The sequence below is a fragment of the Bombus pyrosoma genome, linkage group LG6 (genome assembly GCF_014825855.1).
Source record: "Bombus pyrosoma isolate SC7728 linkage group LG6, ASM1482585v1, whole genome shotgun sequence".
NCBI classification, from domain to species: Eukaryota; Metazoa; Arthropoda; class Insecta; order Hymenoptera; family Apidae; genus Bombus; species Bombus pyrosoma.
The window spans coordinates 15,193,195-15,211,817 of NC_057775.1; the positions used below are offsets into that span (position 1 = coordinate 15,193,195).

The window sequence follows — 18,623 nt, forward strand, 5'->3', positions numbered from 1 at the left end:
AATTATAATTTTGATAGATAAAAATGCCTCACTTTTTATTATTATTACATTATTTTTTAAAATTTATACACACACAATTCTCTTCATATCACACAAGTTACAATACAGTATCCACAAATCTTAAATTTTATATAAACATAACATAAAAATAATGTAAACAACTAGCATTTTAGAAAACAACATATTAAAAGTAAAGTATTTAAAATATTACTGTTTGATTTTAGTAAACAGTTTTTTTCCACGACCTTTGGATGCAAGTTTTTTACTATTTGTGCTTGATTTTTCTTCAGCTGAAGAAAGTTTTTCATGAAATGCACTATATAACATTTCTGCTTCGGTCTTATTTTCAATCATTTCAGTAAGTTCTTCCTAAAAGGAAAATAGCATTATTCAAATGTACTATTCCTTATATTATTTGAAAATCCAATACCTTATCTTAACAAAATTTAAATTACAGCACTTACCTTTGTAAGTTTATTAAGATGATCTAGTGATTGTCCTTTACCTAATATTAAATGTAAATTTTTGGAAGTAACTCCAGGTAATTTTGAAACAAAATCTTGAATACGAGGATTATATTTCTCTGCTAATACTTCTTTGTTTTCTTCAATTCCAACTTGTGCAACTTTTTCTGCATTTGGTTGATCTTTTCCTTGCTATAAATTTATATATGATAAATTAGTAATATGAATGGTATCAATTTATCATACTATCACTTCTATGTATTTTAAGTCTACAAACTCTTATAAATTATAATTTTATTTTATTACCTTCAATTCTTCAAATAATTGTGCTGTTGCATGAGGTCCAGGTGACCATACAAGTTTCAAACGAGGAAAATGTAAAGTTAAAAGTTGAAGTTTCGAAGTAATGTACATATTTTGAACATCCTTGCTAGCATAATAATATCCCTACAATTAAGAATTTTGCCTTTTAATGAATTTAAAAATTTAAGTAACTGCTATTAACTTTGCAGTATATATAAAACATATATATGTACTTGAAAACAGAATGGTTTATTTGGATCAAATTCTATTAGAAGCATTGGTTTGCTGTAATGTCTTGTCATAGCAATAGCTTGATTATACAATCTCCCACTATTTAAAGAACCAATTAAATCAGAAATACTCTTCCTTTCAACGCAAATATCTGGTGATAAAATGTAATCTCCCACCTATAAACATAATTGTAATATAAATACCCCCTGCCTTTAAATCATTTAAAATTTTTAATTCCTTTATACCTGTAATGTTATAGGTTCAACTTTCATGCCTCGTGTATAAAGTATAGCGGGTAGTTCGCTTCTGAATTCTCTCATGTCAACTATGACAGTATTAGGAATTTCAGATATTTTCGATAAACCACCTTTACGTGTACTCAATTCATCATCTGCATTCGATTGTATTGCAAGATTTAAACAATCTTCAGATTTTCCGTCTTGGTCTTCAGGAATAACCATTGTCTGACATAAAAATATACTTTGTTATAATTCATATATATGTAAAGATTCATTTGAAATACAATAACATACAGTTTTAGCATTAATCAATAGATGAAATGCTTCTTTCTCTCGTCTTAAAGATGTAAGGTATTCTTGTTCTTCCACTGAGCTCTCATAGATTAAGAAATATACTTTTAAATCTATTGATGGATTATTATTTTGATAAACCTATATAAAAAATGTATCTACTTAAGTTATAATGATACTTCATTAATAAATTACAAAAAATTGTTTTATTAATTTCACACATACTTCAATTTGTCGTACAGCAGATATATCCGCTACATACATAATGATATTAGTTGGTGTATGTTCTGTTAAAGCACGTTGCAATGCCATTGGATCACCGTATTTTTTCAAAGACTGTATCAAAACAATAGGTGTATTTGTATTTATGTTAGTTAAATCCAGATCAACAATCTAAAAAAATAGTTCATATAGAATTCTTTTAATTTCATGCATTACACAGTACAATAGATTCAAGTTTTACTTGCGAGCAATCTTCAAATAAAGTCTGTTGTTTGTTATCTTCAGCTGCTGAATCAGATTGATTTTCTTCTCTGACTTTTTGAGATAATGTTAATACATAAGCATCTTGTTCTTCCTCTGTATTATGTTCATTATCTTCTGCAGATGTAGATTTTTCTTCTACATTCTTTTCACTATTGAAGTAAATGAAGCAATAAAATGCATATCTTAAGTATATATATGCTTTTAAATAAAAGATTATATTTTTAATTTGTTACATACGTTGTTTTTGCTATTTCTTTATGAGAAAGTTTCTTTATTGCTTCATACAGTAAATATTTATTGGCACCCATAGTTAAATAATTTCTTAACTGATAACAAATATTTCGATCATGTACCAAAATAAGGACTTTTTCAGCATTTTGGTTATCTTTGTTCTTTTTATTATCATTCTCAATTTCAAGTAATACTTCCGTTAATGCTGTCCATTTTGGAGTAGCTTCAGGTTTTATTTCTAGATAAAAATGATATGTACATTATCAAATTACGAAAACAGTAAGATAAATTATTTTTTAAAATAGAGATCTGTACAAACAAGCTTACCATTTTTTTCGTTATAAATTCTGTCTTTCGCATTTTTAAATAAAGCATCTACAGAATCTAACATTAACCAGCCACTATTTTTTACAGCATATTCCATTGTACGTAAGCGATTTAACATTGCATAAAACGATACACAATCTTCATATGTTGAACATCTAAATTGTATATTTTTATATTTTTCTGTAGGAAATAAATTTTATTTATCTTTGCTTTTTGAATACTTACGCGAGAAGATCACGTAACATTTTTAAATCAGATAATAATTGTTTAGAAGTAGAACTAAGTTGATGCCACATAGGATCTAATTGTGATTGTAATTGCTTATGAAACTTTTTAGCTATTGCATTTTCAACAGTTAAATCATCTAAATCCAACTGTAAAAAAGTAAAAAGAAAAAAGAGATAGACGGATTTTAGCTTTCATATAATCTAATAAATTATTAAGACTTCATACCTACATATTTATTAAGCCTTTTTAGTTCTTTTATTATATAGTTCATTATATCAAGTAAAGAAGTTTGAATGTTTAACATTTTCGGTGTAATTTTTATGTGTAATTCGATAACATCTGGCTAAAAAAGTTGTTTAATGAACATTTTACGCTAAAATTCGTGATATATCTTAATATTAATAACTATATGATATTATTACCTTATTTTTTTCTAAACTATTATTTACAAGTGTATGAAAACGCGGCCATAAAAACAATTTTTTAACAAATAATGCTTTCATTACTCGTTCTACTTGCATAAATCCAACAGTAAATGCCAATGCTGAATTAGTGAAAGCTTTAATAAAACCAGTCTACAAAAATTTATTAAATTAAGAATAATACTTTATATTATGTAAGTGGGATTCATATCTTTTTTAAGTACCTACTTTATTGTGTTGCCTATATAAACGAAGAGCGAATGCTTCTTGATATGAATTTAATATATTATGTGCTCTGTATACAAGAATTCCAGTAATTAAATTTAACGGAACTCTTTTTTTTATGAAATCTACTATAAGAATTCGACCTGACATAAATAGCACACCACCTTCCAAATACAGTCCTTCTCTATAATTATTAAAAAATAACAAAGTGAAAATATTAAACGGAATTTTTGATTCAAAAAGTAGCTATTGTGATGCAAACCTTTCATCAGAAGTATATTCGGAAGATACGATACGGGGTAATTGATTGAGTCCCTGACTTTTTAAAAAATCAATAAAATACTGTTCATCGTGATTTGTAGTCCCTAAAACTATAACTAAGTTTCCAGGATCTATGTAAGCTCTTAATATATTTGCAAATACAGTTTCTAAGCCAAGTCCCCTAAAAAGTTATAATATAAATAAGTCAGAATCAACTGAGAAACAAAATAAGTGAAATATATTTTATATAATACAAAAGTAAATACAATAATTACTTTGCAGTAATAACCAAACCATCTTCATGGAGTATTTCCAAAAATATTTGATTTTCGTACTCCAACATGATTAATTAAGAAAACTCATGCACTGTATTACGACACATCAAAATAACATATGAAAAAGAAAATCTAACAAATACCAGGCAATGGATGACATGATTGATGGCTTTTGTTCCTAAAATAATAATACTTACAATTACTTATATGAAACATATATATATATATGCTTGTATTATGTATTTTAGATATTTCTGTATTTTAATATACCTCATTATGAATATCTAAATTTCTTTTAAATGATATGTTTTCTGTATCTGTTGTTTCATACACTAAAAGAATATATTTACTATTTTCATGTGATGGATGTCCATATATTCCTATACTAACTGGTCTTTTAAAGCTGAAAAAAGATATATTTGCTACAAATTATATATTTATTTGTTTGTATAAAATTATATTTAATATACCTATTAGGAATAACAATAACATCATCCCCACATGTAGCAGATTGAAGACAATATTGATCTGGTTCGTATGTTGGTTTTGTTGTTATTTGCGAAGCATATAAATCTGTATCTCCAACCCTATGAAATATATATATATATATATATATATATATATATATGTAAAAACAACATATGTATGTAAATTAATAATTAATATAACACCATTTTAATAACTTACTTACTCAGATATTAACACTATTCTAATAAAACCATCGTATGCTAAATTATAATATTTGTATGAACCTCCTGCAACTTCATCAGTCACATAATGTAATAATTTATCTTTAGATGCTAATGCACAGGATATCTGCGAAAATAGGTTCTATTATTTTAAATTTGTACAATAATCCAAGAATTTCAAATCAAAAGTATATTAAAAATATTTTTACCAAAACAAGAAATATAGGTATATTCCTCATAGTATAATGAATGTTAACATGTTCAACATGCAATAATCATAAACTTGTTGCTATAATCCTTAAAAATCTCACTAAAATAACAATATTACTCAATTAACCTTCTTTGCACGTAATTCATATGTAAAGTGTTTCTGGTAAAGTTAAAATGGAACATTAATTAATAAAACTGTAACTGTTATGTTATCAATTAAAGTTAATATATCTTATGAATATCTAATAAATATATAAAATTTGTATTAAAAAGTTATATTCTTACAATAAAATATTTTACACCAATCTTTCGAGCTACGTACGTTTGTATTCGAAAAAGATATTTGAGGTTAACATGTTTAAATTAAAAGTAACAATTCATCCTATATATTATTTCTTGCAGAAATAACATATAGGATCTTCGTAAATAAATTACAGAATGTTGAAATTATGACAATTATAAAAAGTTCATTTATATTATATATGGTTTATTTTATACGTAGTATGTATTTTGATTCAAATTTGATAAACGCATTAATTGAATAAAGTTTGGCAGATGTCGCATTAAATATATTTATACATTATATATGTATATACACATATATAAATTAATAACATAATAAATTAAGACTTAAATAACAAAATATGTACTTATGTATGCCGATAATTATATTATATAATGGCATATAGTCATATTGCAAATGCTAAGAATAATAAAAGCAAATAAGTGGTTACAAGATATATATATTTATATACATATTATACGTTAACAAAACTGATGAAGACTATAATAGGTAATAATTAAAAGACTAATTTTGACTACTTTTAAAATAAATATTTAAAATACAGTGTAATTTAATTGTGAATAAAATCAACAATCTTTCAAATACCACTGTAGAAAAATTAGAGCAATTATACATATATATGCATGTATATGTATGTATATACTTTATGAATTCATACAAATTTAACTTACAAATTACGTATTATGTTTTAGTCTCATATTTATTTATTTAATTGCAAAAATTAATTTTACAAGGATATAGTATTATTCACATAATCTATGACGATGATCAACACGTATCAGAGCTCTTGTTTATAGGCCCCTTGTTGCTCGCACCTAACACTTCGTAACCAAGTATGATATCCGGTGCATCACTATTAGGAAAAGAGGTATAATAATAATTACTTAATAGGAATTATTTATAATAATTAGACGCTATACATATATGCTGGTAATAATTTCTCGTAAAAATGTTAAAAAATGTTCAGTAAAATTACTCTTATCCCTAAAATTATTTGAAATAAAAGTGACAATTAATGAAACATTATTTTGTTATTGCATTGATCGAAAAATCAAGCAAATGAAACAAATACAATAATAATCTTAATCGTCTTTAATTTTGTGATCAGATCTAGCAACTTGTACTATATCTTTATAGTGCAGAAACTAAATGTTGTGCATTTTCTATTACGCAAGTAGCGTGTTATCAGGAGGCATTAGAAGGTCGTCATCGTATTCATGTTCTTCGACACCAATGGTAGTCTAACACTGGTCCGTCGAATTGCAAGGCGGTTACCTCGATTCAACCAGTGCAATAGGATCGGTCGGTATAATACACACTTTTTCCTACATCGATATAAGCTACCAGACCGGTAACAGTCTCTCCTTCTCGCGGGGTGTAAACAGGGCCTATGACGAGTCTGCAAGTGGAAGAAAGAGGGGGTGAGCGGTAGCGCGGGTGAGAGTGTCGACTAAGGACTCCTGGGTAGTGATGTGTGCGACGCCTTATTAGCGATGGGAGCAATACCCTCTTGATCCGTTTTCGATACTCTAACAAACGACTTAAGATCAATTATGAATGCCGGCGATAACACTTTAGGAAGCCTTCATATTTGGATGAGTAATTTCAGAAGGTATTGTCTTATTATTTTTTAATTATTTCAACAGCAGTAAATAAGTTTTCCAGAAGACAAACTGATCAACTGCATTTTTTATTTATTTCTTAATTTCATTACACAAGTACTCACGAGGACGACATAAATAATAATAAACTTTAAGATAAATTTAAAAGATAGTATTCGTAACATTATCACTTCCCTGAACTTTCCAATTTATGGAGTGGACCAGCGTACTTCTATATATGTACGTATGTTTATTATTCTCCTTCAGATTACAAGGATTATACAATTCAGTGTAAACGAAAGGAGGAGGCGTTTACGTATTTCTAAATGGCTTAAATATGTATATACTTACATATATTTCTATAGTTTTATTACTAGACTGCGGATATTTATGCAAATTCGCATTTTTATAAATATATAATTTCAAAAATAGAATCTATATGCATTCCTACAGCTACAAATTTCCTATAAATGTAAAAGAACCCGCATTTTATTTATTACTAATCTAATTCCATTTTTTCTTACAAGCATCTTCACTTATTTTAATCGCAAATATCCACATTTAATCACTACACATTAACTATTATAAACGCTCGAGAATTGTATTTAATGTGATTAAAAACGTTACAATGAAATATAATTTACGAACCATTAATATAATTACAATACATTCTGTTCATATTTCAGATTTCTCAAAGATTCATTTATTGAATGAGTGGGGAATTGGAAATTCCTGGTGAATCGATCCTATCACTAGGGAGTATGCATGTGTGTACGAATGAGAAGACTTAAGGGACGATACGGCGGTGAATCGAGCCTAAGGGTCGTAGAGTGGGGAAAAGAGGGAAGGGAGAATGGTGGAGGGTCAAAAAATGTGTAGGTGCGCGCGCAGCTGCTTTGTCTCTGTTGTCGCGATCTGGTGGGGGGATGGCCGGACCACGAGGGGCCACAGGGGTCCGTGAGCGGACCATGGCGGACCAAACGCGACTGCATCCTTTCAGTCGGCCGCTGAACCCGCGCGCCGTGCGGTTGTTCGTGTGTGTATTGCACTTGACTTCGATTCATCGCGTATCGTTCTTTTTTTATTCTCCACTGCGGGACTACGCGTGTGAGGTTTTTCTATTCGCCGGCTATCCATCCGTACCTGCGAAGGTAACAAAGACCGAGGGAAACGGCAAGGCTACAATCCAGAGGAATCTTTCCTGACCAAACCAGGACCACGACACAACACGCTCACGGATTTTTTGGAGTACGTCTTTAGATTGTTTTCGTGCGCGGGCGTAACGCCGACGTGAAGTTCTTCTGCATGGTAAGTAACACATAAATGTCTGTTATCTTAGAAAAATGTCGCGTATGCTCTGTTCCTTATACCGTTTCTAAAGTGTCGCGAACGTGGATTATTGTCTTCGAAGAATTATATATCGTCTTTCTTATATCGATGTGAATATGCAGATTTTCATTCTTTTAATAAAGAAATGGATTAAATATCTCTTTCTTTTGTACTGAAGTATATAAATTAATATCGAAACTATCGATGACTCGTATAATAAGAGAGAATGAAAGGTATATGAGAAAATAGTGTAAAGGAAAGGAAAAGCTTTTATCAAAAGTGCATCGTTGTAAATCTATGTAATTACCATGAAAAATTTATCACTTTGATTACTTTGATAATTCTAATATTAAGTCAATAAATCTAATATAACAAATATAATGTCCCATCTTGTGATTTTAAGAATTAAAGAATTGTACATTCGATTGTGAATTTCTATAATCCGTCGAAATGGCATATTCATAATTGGCATAAGAGAGGCACTATGGTCCTTGCCCCGCAATTCTTTCTTGTCGTTCCGCGGAAGGATATTTCGTTAGACAATCTAATTTAGTTAAGATGCTACTAACGAACTTGTTTGAAAGAAAGAGAACAAACATTGGGCAAGGTTTTCACACGTGTATGCAATGTAAAATGTATGTAGCTTCGAGATACGGTGAAGTGATGTAATAAAGAGGAAGATAGATGAATGCGAGGTAGGTTAGGTTTTCGATTCTGTGGTTGAAAAACATTTCGCCGCGAAACCGCCACATGTGTTTCCGGTTTCGTGAATTTGTCACAAGAATGCGACACACGTCAAAAACCAACGGAAGTAACATACTGTTAAGAAAAAGGATATCGTATAATACTTTCTTTGTTTGATTTTCTGTTCTGTTTATTGCTCGTTGATTATGACAAACACGGATAAAAATATATTTTATAGAAATAAAATCAAAGGCGGTTCGAGTAAATGTTAGATTGGGGTATATGAAATGTTTTTCCAAATAACCGCACATAGTTTGAAATTGAAACATCATATAATCAAAATAATGTCCATATTGATTCTAGCCTCAGCTAGCTTCATTATTTAAAATCTATAAGAACTATTATCAACTGTAGAATATAAAAATGATCGAAATAAGATTAGAATATCTTTTAAAATAATTTATGCACTTTATACATTGCACTTTTCCAAAATTCGATCTGGTATAAAAAGTCACATAAATATTCTGATTATTCGTGAGATCCAATAATAAAGTTTCGATATTTCTATCATAAATCTTTTTAACACTCGAAATACGTAATTTGTAATAAATTTCATTTTTAATATGGCGATGTTGGTCTGCCTAACTAAAACTTAGAGAACATTTCATGTGCCTCAATCTAATAATTAAAAGCATGCCTCTAAAAGGACGCTAAATAAACCGTAATTCTATATAATTTACTAACGAAAAAGGTAAAAGAGAAAAATTATACCCATAATCACACTTCGTGGGACGAAGTACAAGCTAAAATGCTAAACGATGTTTGAAACTAAGGTGCGTACTTAATAATAAGGATTCTGTTCTTGTTGTTCTTATACGTGTATGAATATTGTCGTACGTACATATGTATATTTGAGAGGCGAACGTACAATTGGTACGTTTGCCTGTGTGTATAACACTGGTAGTGCTTTCAGCAACGTAGAGTACGAAATTGTACGTAATTATACCATGTAATCGTAAAGTACTTGGTGTGGTATTCGTGGTGCGTTATAAATACAACGAGTATCTGCTACTGTTTCTTCATTCGCTTAGTCATATTTCTCTTTGTACTCGACAAAAATTATAAAGAAAAAAAGTATACTATCTCTTGTGTCGAGGGATATAAAGCGGAGGTATAATTTGAAGCTTGAATAATATTACATATTGTTGTAATTTCAACTACCAAAGCGTAATATTGTCGTATTCTTATTGGCTGGATATCAATATAATCGTGCAAAAGGACCCGAATAACAAAGGATAAATAAATTTTACATCGATAATATCAACTAAGAATCAAAATAATAGGTATCTATTATGGTAATAAAAATAGTTAAGATTTATTTTAGAAAAGTTTTAAATTACAAAAATTATTATTGAAATTGGTGAGAGATTTCTACGATTATCGAATGCACAGTTGCTTTATGTCTTCATTTATTTCGCGTTTTATCGCGGGAGAAAATAATGGTTGTGGCAAGTTTTCAGGAAGCAATTCTCGTTAGTAGGGAATTTAAAATGACTATATTCGATTACGTTCCGTACCGGCATTTTGCTAATTTCGTAGCGTAATCAAGTGAACAGAAAACGTTTCAATAAGTGTGCTCGTACAGAACGAGTGGTGTATACCGGGACAGACACAATTGTATACGTTGGACGTGAGAAACGAGTTTTATCGCGGTTTGTTTGTTTTTTCTTTTTTTTCAAGTCGCGGCAGAAATTCGAAAGTCGAGGCGTAGCGAAGAATAAAAAAAAGCGATAAACAGCATTTTAAGTTTTTATCTGTTCGAAAACAGCGTTCATAATGGGATAATTGCATACCTTTTAAATGGGACCTTTTCTGCAAGTCATTATTTAAAAAAATTAAGAGGTTTTATTCTTTGTAATTAATTAAAATCCTCCTTACTATTTGTAATTAATTACGATTCTCCTTACTATCTAAAAAGACTAAAATCTTGTTTAAAAATTTAAATACATATGTAATAAACATTTTAAAAATAAAATATTAGAGAAACAGTAGATATTATGAATTTCGTATAACAATATATCTACTAGAAAATTTCCATTATATTGAGCAAGATTTCAATTTTAAAGTAATTGTTAATTCATCGCTTAAAAGATGTGCAGTTTGAAGAAAATAATTATTTATTTTTAACGAAGAACGTATCACTTTAATACAGACCTATTCTTTGCAAGATTTTATTTATCTACTCCAGTTAAAGTATCCAATGAAATGTTTTAATCTCGTTATTTCTCGTTTTTTTCTCCCATCAAGGTTCGACGTTTTATCGATGACTTCGTAATACGTAAACACAATTTATTGTGACATAGTTCCGTTTCGTGAAACGAGAGCTCCCAGAGAGAGAGAGAGAGAGAGAGAGAGAGAGAGAGAGAGGCTTCAACGATTATTAAAATTGAGCCATTAGCGAAGGCGATTTTTATTCCAAACCTGAGAACTCTTTGTAATACATGCGTACCTACGTTCGTAAACATCGAACAGAATACACGTTTAAGGATGCTTCAAGTACTTTTCGAATCATTTTCGGTTTTATTTTAGCGCGACGTTATCGTGATTGCTTGAACGTTATACCGATTTCTGGTTTTACTGCGTGTTCAAACAAGTGTGCTTATGTACAGCCGATAAATTCACCTTTAAATCGCTCGAAAAGAGAAACAAACGATGTAGATGAAAAGCTGTGTTAATTATTTATTTTAATGTTTATATTTTCGTGGTTATTATTTGAATATATTTTTCCCTACAAATAATTATATTGTAGAACATAATAAATATCCCTATAGAAAAAAGCTACGAACAGATTGAAAGAACCTCGATAATTTCTGTACACCTATATTCAAAACACTCTTCCTCGAATATTGATCCGAATTAAGCCCTTCGCTATTTAGTTCGTATTAGGGAGAGTGTGTTATTCAGTTTATTCCTTTCAGTATATAGATCAGCTATAATGAATCAATATTGTACCTAAGGCTATATATACGAGTATAAAGTAAAAATATAGGAATATATTATAAAAAGCTTTTTGTCCATCTTTTGAGTGAAGAAGTGTAGATACAAGTCGTTCATTGGCCAATGTAATCATGAAACTCGTTACAGAGTTAATGAGATTTCAAAATGTTTTCTATATAATATATACAATATATACGTGAAAGTTTTCTATACTAAATGTTCAAATACTTTTGCGAACTACTATTAAAGTTAACTATTCACAAAACGATTTCGTACACTCAGAGTTATTTGCTCGCATTAATCTTCATTGTAATTCTTGAAGTCATGCACAAATTGAGAAAAACTATAAACCATGTGCCAATATTTTTTAAGAGGCTAAATTTGATGAAACGAGGGGGATCCCCGGAAGATCTTGGTTGATCTGGAGTTTGATCTCAGGGCCGACCGTTAAAGGCAATCCCCGAGTTGTGCCAACTCTCCAACACTATTGTCGCAGTATGACAATCGATCTCTGTTGGAAACGTGTATATCGAACGCATTTTCAGGTCTCGTTAATCTTCCCTGTCGCGTTCGATGGCTCGGTAAATTTCTACATCGTTCGACATAGAGATGGAAACGAATAATTGGTGTTATTAATTACAATCGATTAGTGAAGATGAATAAGTAAGGAAGAAGTTGAGCGAAAAATCGAATCTTGTAATATTGCAGCGTTCAATTTAGTACTCTTTGTCCTCTTCTAAAACAATCTTCGTTCATTTGGCCATTTCGTTGACAATGGTCGAATGCTTTAATTTAGAAAATTTGTAAATCATATATAAATTATATTATTAACTATAATATTCTTATTTCTCGGAATAATGTGCGAAAAAGCTCGTTGTATGTAAAAACAAAACAAAAAATCGCTCTAAACTTTCCATAAATTAAAAATGATGTTGTATCACTAAATTTTTTAATATAGAGAATAATTTAAGAATAACTTAAAATCATTGGATCGTGCTGGATGAATCATCCTCTGTAGAGTATAAACTCTTTTTTCTTTTCTCAGATACGATCTGCTAAATCCTTTTAAGCGGTACATAATGATCATAATGCAGATTTTATTGATAATCTACAATAAATCGAGTACGTTAAACCGCTTGTACTTCAATATATCTTTGACGATGAGAGTAATCGATTTCAAGAAGGTAAATAAGTTAAAAAAGTTCATCAGATACTTATTCACCGTTGCAAATTGTTAAAGTGTCCAGTTCTGTTACATCATAGGACTCGTAGGAGGGTGACTGCTTGTAACGATGACCTCATTTTTCGTCATCATCTTGGTTTTACGATTTTTCCTGTATATATAATATATAAGGAGAACTACGATCGACCGGGCACTTAAGGATTGTGCACGTTGATAAAAGTAAAAGGCGAAGCCAATATTTAGATTCGTTATCGATTGACCCTCAAACTCGCAGGACTAGGAATCAGACAGCCGCCATAGGTCTCCCCCTTTGATAAGTCCTCCTGCTTGAGCACGATTCCATTGAAACTTTTGAAAATTTCTCATCGTCTAATGACTCTCCATCGTGATTACATTTTCCTTGTTCGATCGTGATTATTCAGATAAGAAAATGCTGGAAGGTATATTTTACCTGGAACATTGTAATATTTTGTGCATTATTTATTCTTCGATCGTGTAATCCCAATTTTTTAAATTTTGATCTAAAGGAGATAAATATAGGAAACGATAAATCAGATAGCCTGCTTTATTTAGAGAGTTTTGTGATAAATTTTCAAGTCTTTGTGATTGCACATGATGTGTTTTAATGTTTCAAAGCATACAAATATTTTCTATTAAATTATTAATGGCATTAAAATCTTTGTAGATATTTTTTTACAAAATTCAGTTTCTTTTACAAAATTCAATTTGAATTTGATTAAGACAGGCCTGTAACATATTTAAGTATCGGTCGGAGGTCGATAAATTAATAGTGAAGATTTTATCACGAAAATGGTCAAATCATTAAAATTTAATTTTATTTGCATTTTTCTCGGATCCAAAATTTTGTAACTTACATTCCTTTTGATTTTGAGCCCGTGTTATTCCTAATATGACATTGCTTTTTCGGTAATGTTGTTCAATTAAAATTCAATATTGCCACGAATTCAAAGACACATCGAAGTAAGACGATTCACGAGACATATTCTTTTTTCAAGTAGAAGTTTATCTTCTTCCATGGACTTGTTTTTCAACTTTCAACCGTTGCGTGTAATTTTTTCCTTTTTTTTCACGGTGGTTCGTGTCAAGTCCTGCAACATTTTGCAAAAATAAATAATGTTCGTAACGCAACGCGACTAGATCTTAAATCTTCGGAACCGGCCTTAAATCTTGATCGTCCCACATGCCTCCATGTCTGTGTGCGCGGAGGCCTGGAACACGAACGAAAAGTGGTGCTCCAATGAAAAAAAGAATCGGTCGCCGGACATCCAGGTAGAAAAATTCGTTTTTTTGAATAATTTATTCCGTATAAAAACGAAAACCCTAGCGATATTCAAATTAACGTGCTTTGAGAAAAAACGAAACCGTAAGTTTCCTTTTGGTTTTCTATGTGTGTAGACGCGAAGAAATTAAGCTGTAGTAGGTTATTGTGTTAACAAATATTTATTTTTCCTGTAATAATTATTTTTATTACTTTAATATTGCTTTTACATCACTTTCTCATGTAGTCTTTACTTAGTTTTTTTTTTTTTTTTATAAATCACCATCCATTTTTTATAACGTTCTTGGCTTCATTTTGTTCATTTAAAATTTTATTGATATTCTATATTTTCAAAACTGCTGAAAAAATTCGAGATCACTAATTAACATCGCTATTTCATTATTCGATAAATTATTACACCAATAGACTTAATAATATAAATCATAATATCATGGTTATGATGTAAATGAAGATATCTTAAATTCATGCGTACAAACAATGATCTGGTAAATTTTTGAAGAAAATAAAAAAAAAAAAGAATTGTAAGGAAAGAATGCTGAATGCAATTACAGAGATATTTCGCATTCAAGAGGAAACAAATGGGGAAAGTCGACGAGCCTGTTTCATCTCGGATTTGTCAAGCCAGAATACGTTGGCCCTTGCATTCAGCTTTGTGTGGGTCTTTAATTGGCCATATTTTTAACTCCGAGCCGAGGCTGGTTCACAGCGATAATTTTTTCTTTCATTCCCTACGCGTTTCTGTTTCTTCATCGTGAAATTGACTGCCTCGCCACGCATGCTCAATCTCCTAATAAACTGCGAAACAGCTGGAAATTTTGCAAATGAGAATCGATAGAAAAGTATCTTAAAAAGAATATAATGCGCTGTCTCATCTTCTGAATTTTTAATATTTTTTTCTTATTCTTGTCTTTAATAACGTAAGAATATTCGTTAAATCTACTTAACAGTGCAAAAGAGGAACGCACGTAAATAAATACGAATTATGTTATAGTGTAATATTGAAATATTGCATTAAATAAATAAATATTGCAATTTATTTTAATTATTAGTCTCAAGTTTGTATCAGCCCATATTTAATAGAAGTCAACTACTTCGTAATATCATACATATCAATACATAAATAATATTACAATATACGAATATTGCGATTTGTTTTAATTACTAACCAATAATCTCAATAATAACTAATAATCTCTTTGGATTAGTCGTCAAAAGAAAAGAAAAGAAAAGAAAGGAAGAAATGAAAATAGCAGAAAACTCACTCTGTTTGCCATTGAGAAGAAGGTAGAAGGAGCCGTGCCAAAAATTCTGAAACGGCGTCTATTTAACCGCCAGCAAACAAGAGGGGCATTGTTCTCGCTTCGGTGGAATCAGTTCCGAGTACCGGTGTATCATTGTCAGTTTGTAAGAAGGTTCCTCTTTCGTATCACTCTACCATGGCATACAAAACCATTCATCTTCCATGATTTATCCTAGTTTCTCGTTAATCGTCAAGTAACCTGGTTAAGATTCTTGCCAAATCTCCAATATAGTTGTGTTTCTTTAATTGATCCCGTAAATGGAATAAGACCTTATTAGGCCAATTATCGATGCTCCAAGTATCTCTTTCTTCGTCGAATACGAATGAGATAACAATTGCTGACGTATTTGTTTATTTTATATACTTAACGCTATGAACTATTCCGTAATATCAAGAAGCTGTGAGACTAGCAATGGTCAGGTAAAGAAGCAAAATCCTATTCTTAGCCTGGTTAATGCAGCGCTACTCTGGTCACAATGTCCTATCTATCATTTTGAAACATCTACTACCGAGTATTATGATCAATAATCTATCTGAATATACTATGTACTTTCACATATTATCTGCATTCTGTGTATTTTTGCGTCTTTAAGTTTCCCATAAATACGCGAATATCTCCGGTCTATTTACGACCGACGGTATATCTCGCATGAATGTGCATCTCGCTGCACACCTGCATCCTGCATCCCTTTCGTCTTGCTATCGATTGCACGACGTCCATGACGTCATATGGCGGAGTAGTGACAGTTAGCCCCCTATCGGCCTATCGTCTATCGGTGACCGTACAGTTGTGCAGCGTTTATACGTCTCGTTACCTTGTATCCTCGCAACGTAGGAATCAGAACAGGATCGACACGACGCGACGACGACGCGACTCTTTGATAGGTGTAGGGGTGGGGATGCACGGACAGAATGGTGGGGAGGAGACGAAGCGGGATATTGTCGAGGCGTAACAGATCAAAGTGAAAGTTGAGGCACGACTCGCAAGGAGCAATACGACGGCTGTGCTTTACAGACATTCTTTTTCTATCTTTGTCTTCCTTTCGTTCTTCCCTCGTTGGGACGTATGGAGCGAAGAAGAAAGGAAGAAGAGCCGGAATCACGAGTCGAACCGGAGCCGAAATGATCGTGTGCACGCTTCGTGCCTTTGACTTCTCTCGACGCAACGATTACGCGATTATATCACGGCGTGTCCCGTTTCTTTTAAAAAGGAAAACCTCCCCTCCCTCTGGCCCTCCATGGCCTCTATGTAATATCGGTCGACTATCTCGCTCTCGCTCGCTTGCTAAAGTTTCTCTCTCTGTCTCTCTCATCCAATCGGCGTTGCATCCTTTCGTCACGATTCGTGCTGACATCCCATCCAGCGAGTGTGCACTTCCGACCAACTGGTCAACCACTCCACACGCCACTTACGCACTTAGACCCGACGAAAGGGTCCTCACGCCCGTTTCAGAATCTATTTTTATCATCGAGATCTCTCCCCGTGTGTATATCGTCGGTTCGATACCGTTTTGCTTTCTGCTGGTTGTTCTTCATGAGGGCGTGAAAATTTCTCAGTGCTCATTTTCACGTATGTGCGTGTATTTCATATTTCTTTTGATTTTGCATTTTATTTTGGTATTTCAGGTAGATAGGCTTTGGTATTTCTGAATTGCAATGGTTCCTACGTGTTTATGGATTAAGAGCTGGAATTGTTTGTCGAAACTCTTTGACGTAATTTCTTTCCTCAAAATTGATATTTGTTTGAAGTATGCATACGCAATTTCTTTAAGATATTTTACAACTGTTCGAGAAGCTTGTTAGCTTGAAAGGTAAATAAAAGAATAGGTAGCAGAACTGCAATTTTTACTCCAATTTCTTTGCTGTCCGCCTCAAGTTCTTCTCAGTTGTATAACCCGAAATGGATGTTATATTTTAATTGATATCATTAAAATATAGATAGTTTTTAAGTAGATTTTGGTTTTAATATCTATTCGCGATTTTTCTAAAATAGGAGATACCTGGAGAGAAAAGTAAGAGGGACAAATATTTCAACGAAAGCAATGCACAAGGAAGTATAGATGAAATATGTATTTTGTAGAGTATCGTGTTTCGCAATGCCGTACTTAATTGCTGAATCAGAAATCGTACAGCTGTTGGAGTCAGTGACTCACTAAGACTACGTCCAGATTTGACAGTGACGCGACGCTGCGTGTTCTCGTTTATAACAAATCGGATCTACGTATAAACGCGAGGTCGCCATGAGGAAAGGCACGATTTATTCGAGCGTTTTCAGGATGTCGTTGATTTTGTATTTGAACAGATGTCGTGTCGGCAACGTGATTCCTGGCTACAAATATTTTTATCCTTGTCCAAAGTAAGCAACGTTGAATTATTCGCGCGTACATCGTTTTCTCAACGAAAAAACTATCTTTTTTTGTATCGCGAATTTTTGCAATGTACAAGGTGGACTTGACACTTGACGATAAGTATACAATAAAATATAGATCTTTTTGTTGTTAATTAATTTTCAAATATTGGCCTCTCTTTAAATGAAAGTGGACAGATGGACTTGAATTAAATGAGGTAAATACAAATTGAGGATAATGCTTAATTTGCAGAATGTTTGGTTTCTGTTCTTATCTGCCTTATCTTCATTTTTCCTGTCTAAATCTTATCTAGTTTCCCTGGTTTTAATGCAAAGTAAAGCTTCGTGTTTGCGGACTGTTGCAAGATGTTCTATATGAAATTATTACAATCGGCTCTGAAATTTCTTGCTCGTATAAATAATACATTAGTATAAATTATACTATAAACTAATTTCTCTATTTAAGTTTCTAGTATTATTATTATTTATTTAGTTCGTGCCTCTCGGCTTTGGACGAACTTTCAGCTTTCTTTACAGCCCTTTATTGCACTAATCACATTCTTACCTCTAATTTAAAACTAATGCTTACGATTTATTTCAACTTATGCCTACAAATTATTGCAACTTAAGCCTACACACTATTGCCACTTTGGTCTACTTCCTGTCCTTCCGTCCCTTCTTGTATTGCCTTTACCT

The 18,623-nt window shown here is 31.7% G+C and overlaps 3 protein-coding genes across 7 annotated transcripts in view; 1 reads left to right on the forward strand and 2 right to left on the reverse strand.

Moving 5' to 3' along the window:
* Positions 1–8: 8 nt before the first annotated feature.
* LOC122568330 (DNA repair endonuclease XPF) lies at positions 9–4,386 on the reverse strand. Its single transcript, XM_043727961.1, has 17 exons — positions 4,254–4,386; positions 3,984–4,161; positions 3,710–3,889; positions 3,451–3,631; positions 3,223–3,375; positions 3,030–3,143; positions 2,798–2,946; positions 2,573–2,727; positions 2,252–2,483; positions 1,992–2,163; positions 1,754–1,921; positions 1,532–1,669; positions 1,244–1,462; positions 1,001–1,174; positions 771–911; positions 465–656; positions 9–369 (listed from the first exon to the last, which is right to left on the reverse strand). The coding sequence occupies exons 2-17, from the start codon at positions 4,049–4,051 to the stop codon at positions 208–210; spliced, it is 2,598 nt and encodes an 865-aa protein (XP_043583896.1). The 5' UTR covers positions 4,052–4,161; positions 4,254–4,386; the 3' UTR covers positions 9–207.
* Positions 4,245–5,369, reverse strand: LOC122568434 (UPF0669 protein C6orf120 homolog). The gene is made up of 5 exons (XM_043728134.1): positions 5,168–5,369; positions 4,882–5,042; positions 4,675–4,799; positions 4,454–4,570; positions 4,245–4,386 (listed from the first exon to the last, which is right to left on the reverse strand). Exons 2-5 carry the CDS (start codon positions 4,909–4,911, stop codon positions 4,245–4,247), a joined length of 414 nt encoding a protein of 137 aa, XP_043584069.1. The 5' UTR covers positions 4,912–5,042; positions 5,168–5,369.
* Positions 5,370–6,003: 634 nt separating this feature from the next.
* The window catches only part of LOC122568329 (probable serine/threonine-protein kinase dyrk2), a 270,663-nt gene continuing 258,043 nt past the window's right edge, over positions 6,004–18,623 (forward strand). For 2 of the 5 annotated variants that reach the window (XM_043727957.1, XM_043727955.1), the window contains exons 1-4: positions 6,004–6,054; positions 6,365–6,488; positions 6,572–6,798; positions 7,474–8,095. The gene's annotated coding sequence lies outside the window, so the exon portion shown is untranslated. Of the gene's footprint in view, positions 6,055–6,323; positions 6,489–6,571; positions 6,799–7,473; positions 8,096–18,623 lie in introns of all 5 variants that reach the window. The other 3 variants (XM_043727960.1, XM_043727959.1, XM_043727956.1) reach the window with 3 other exon arrangements.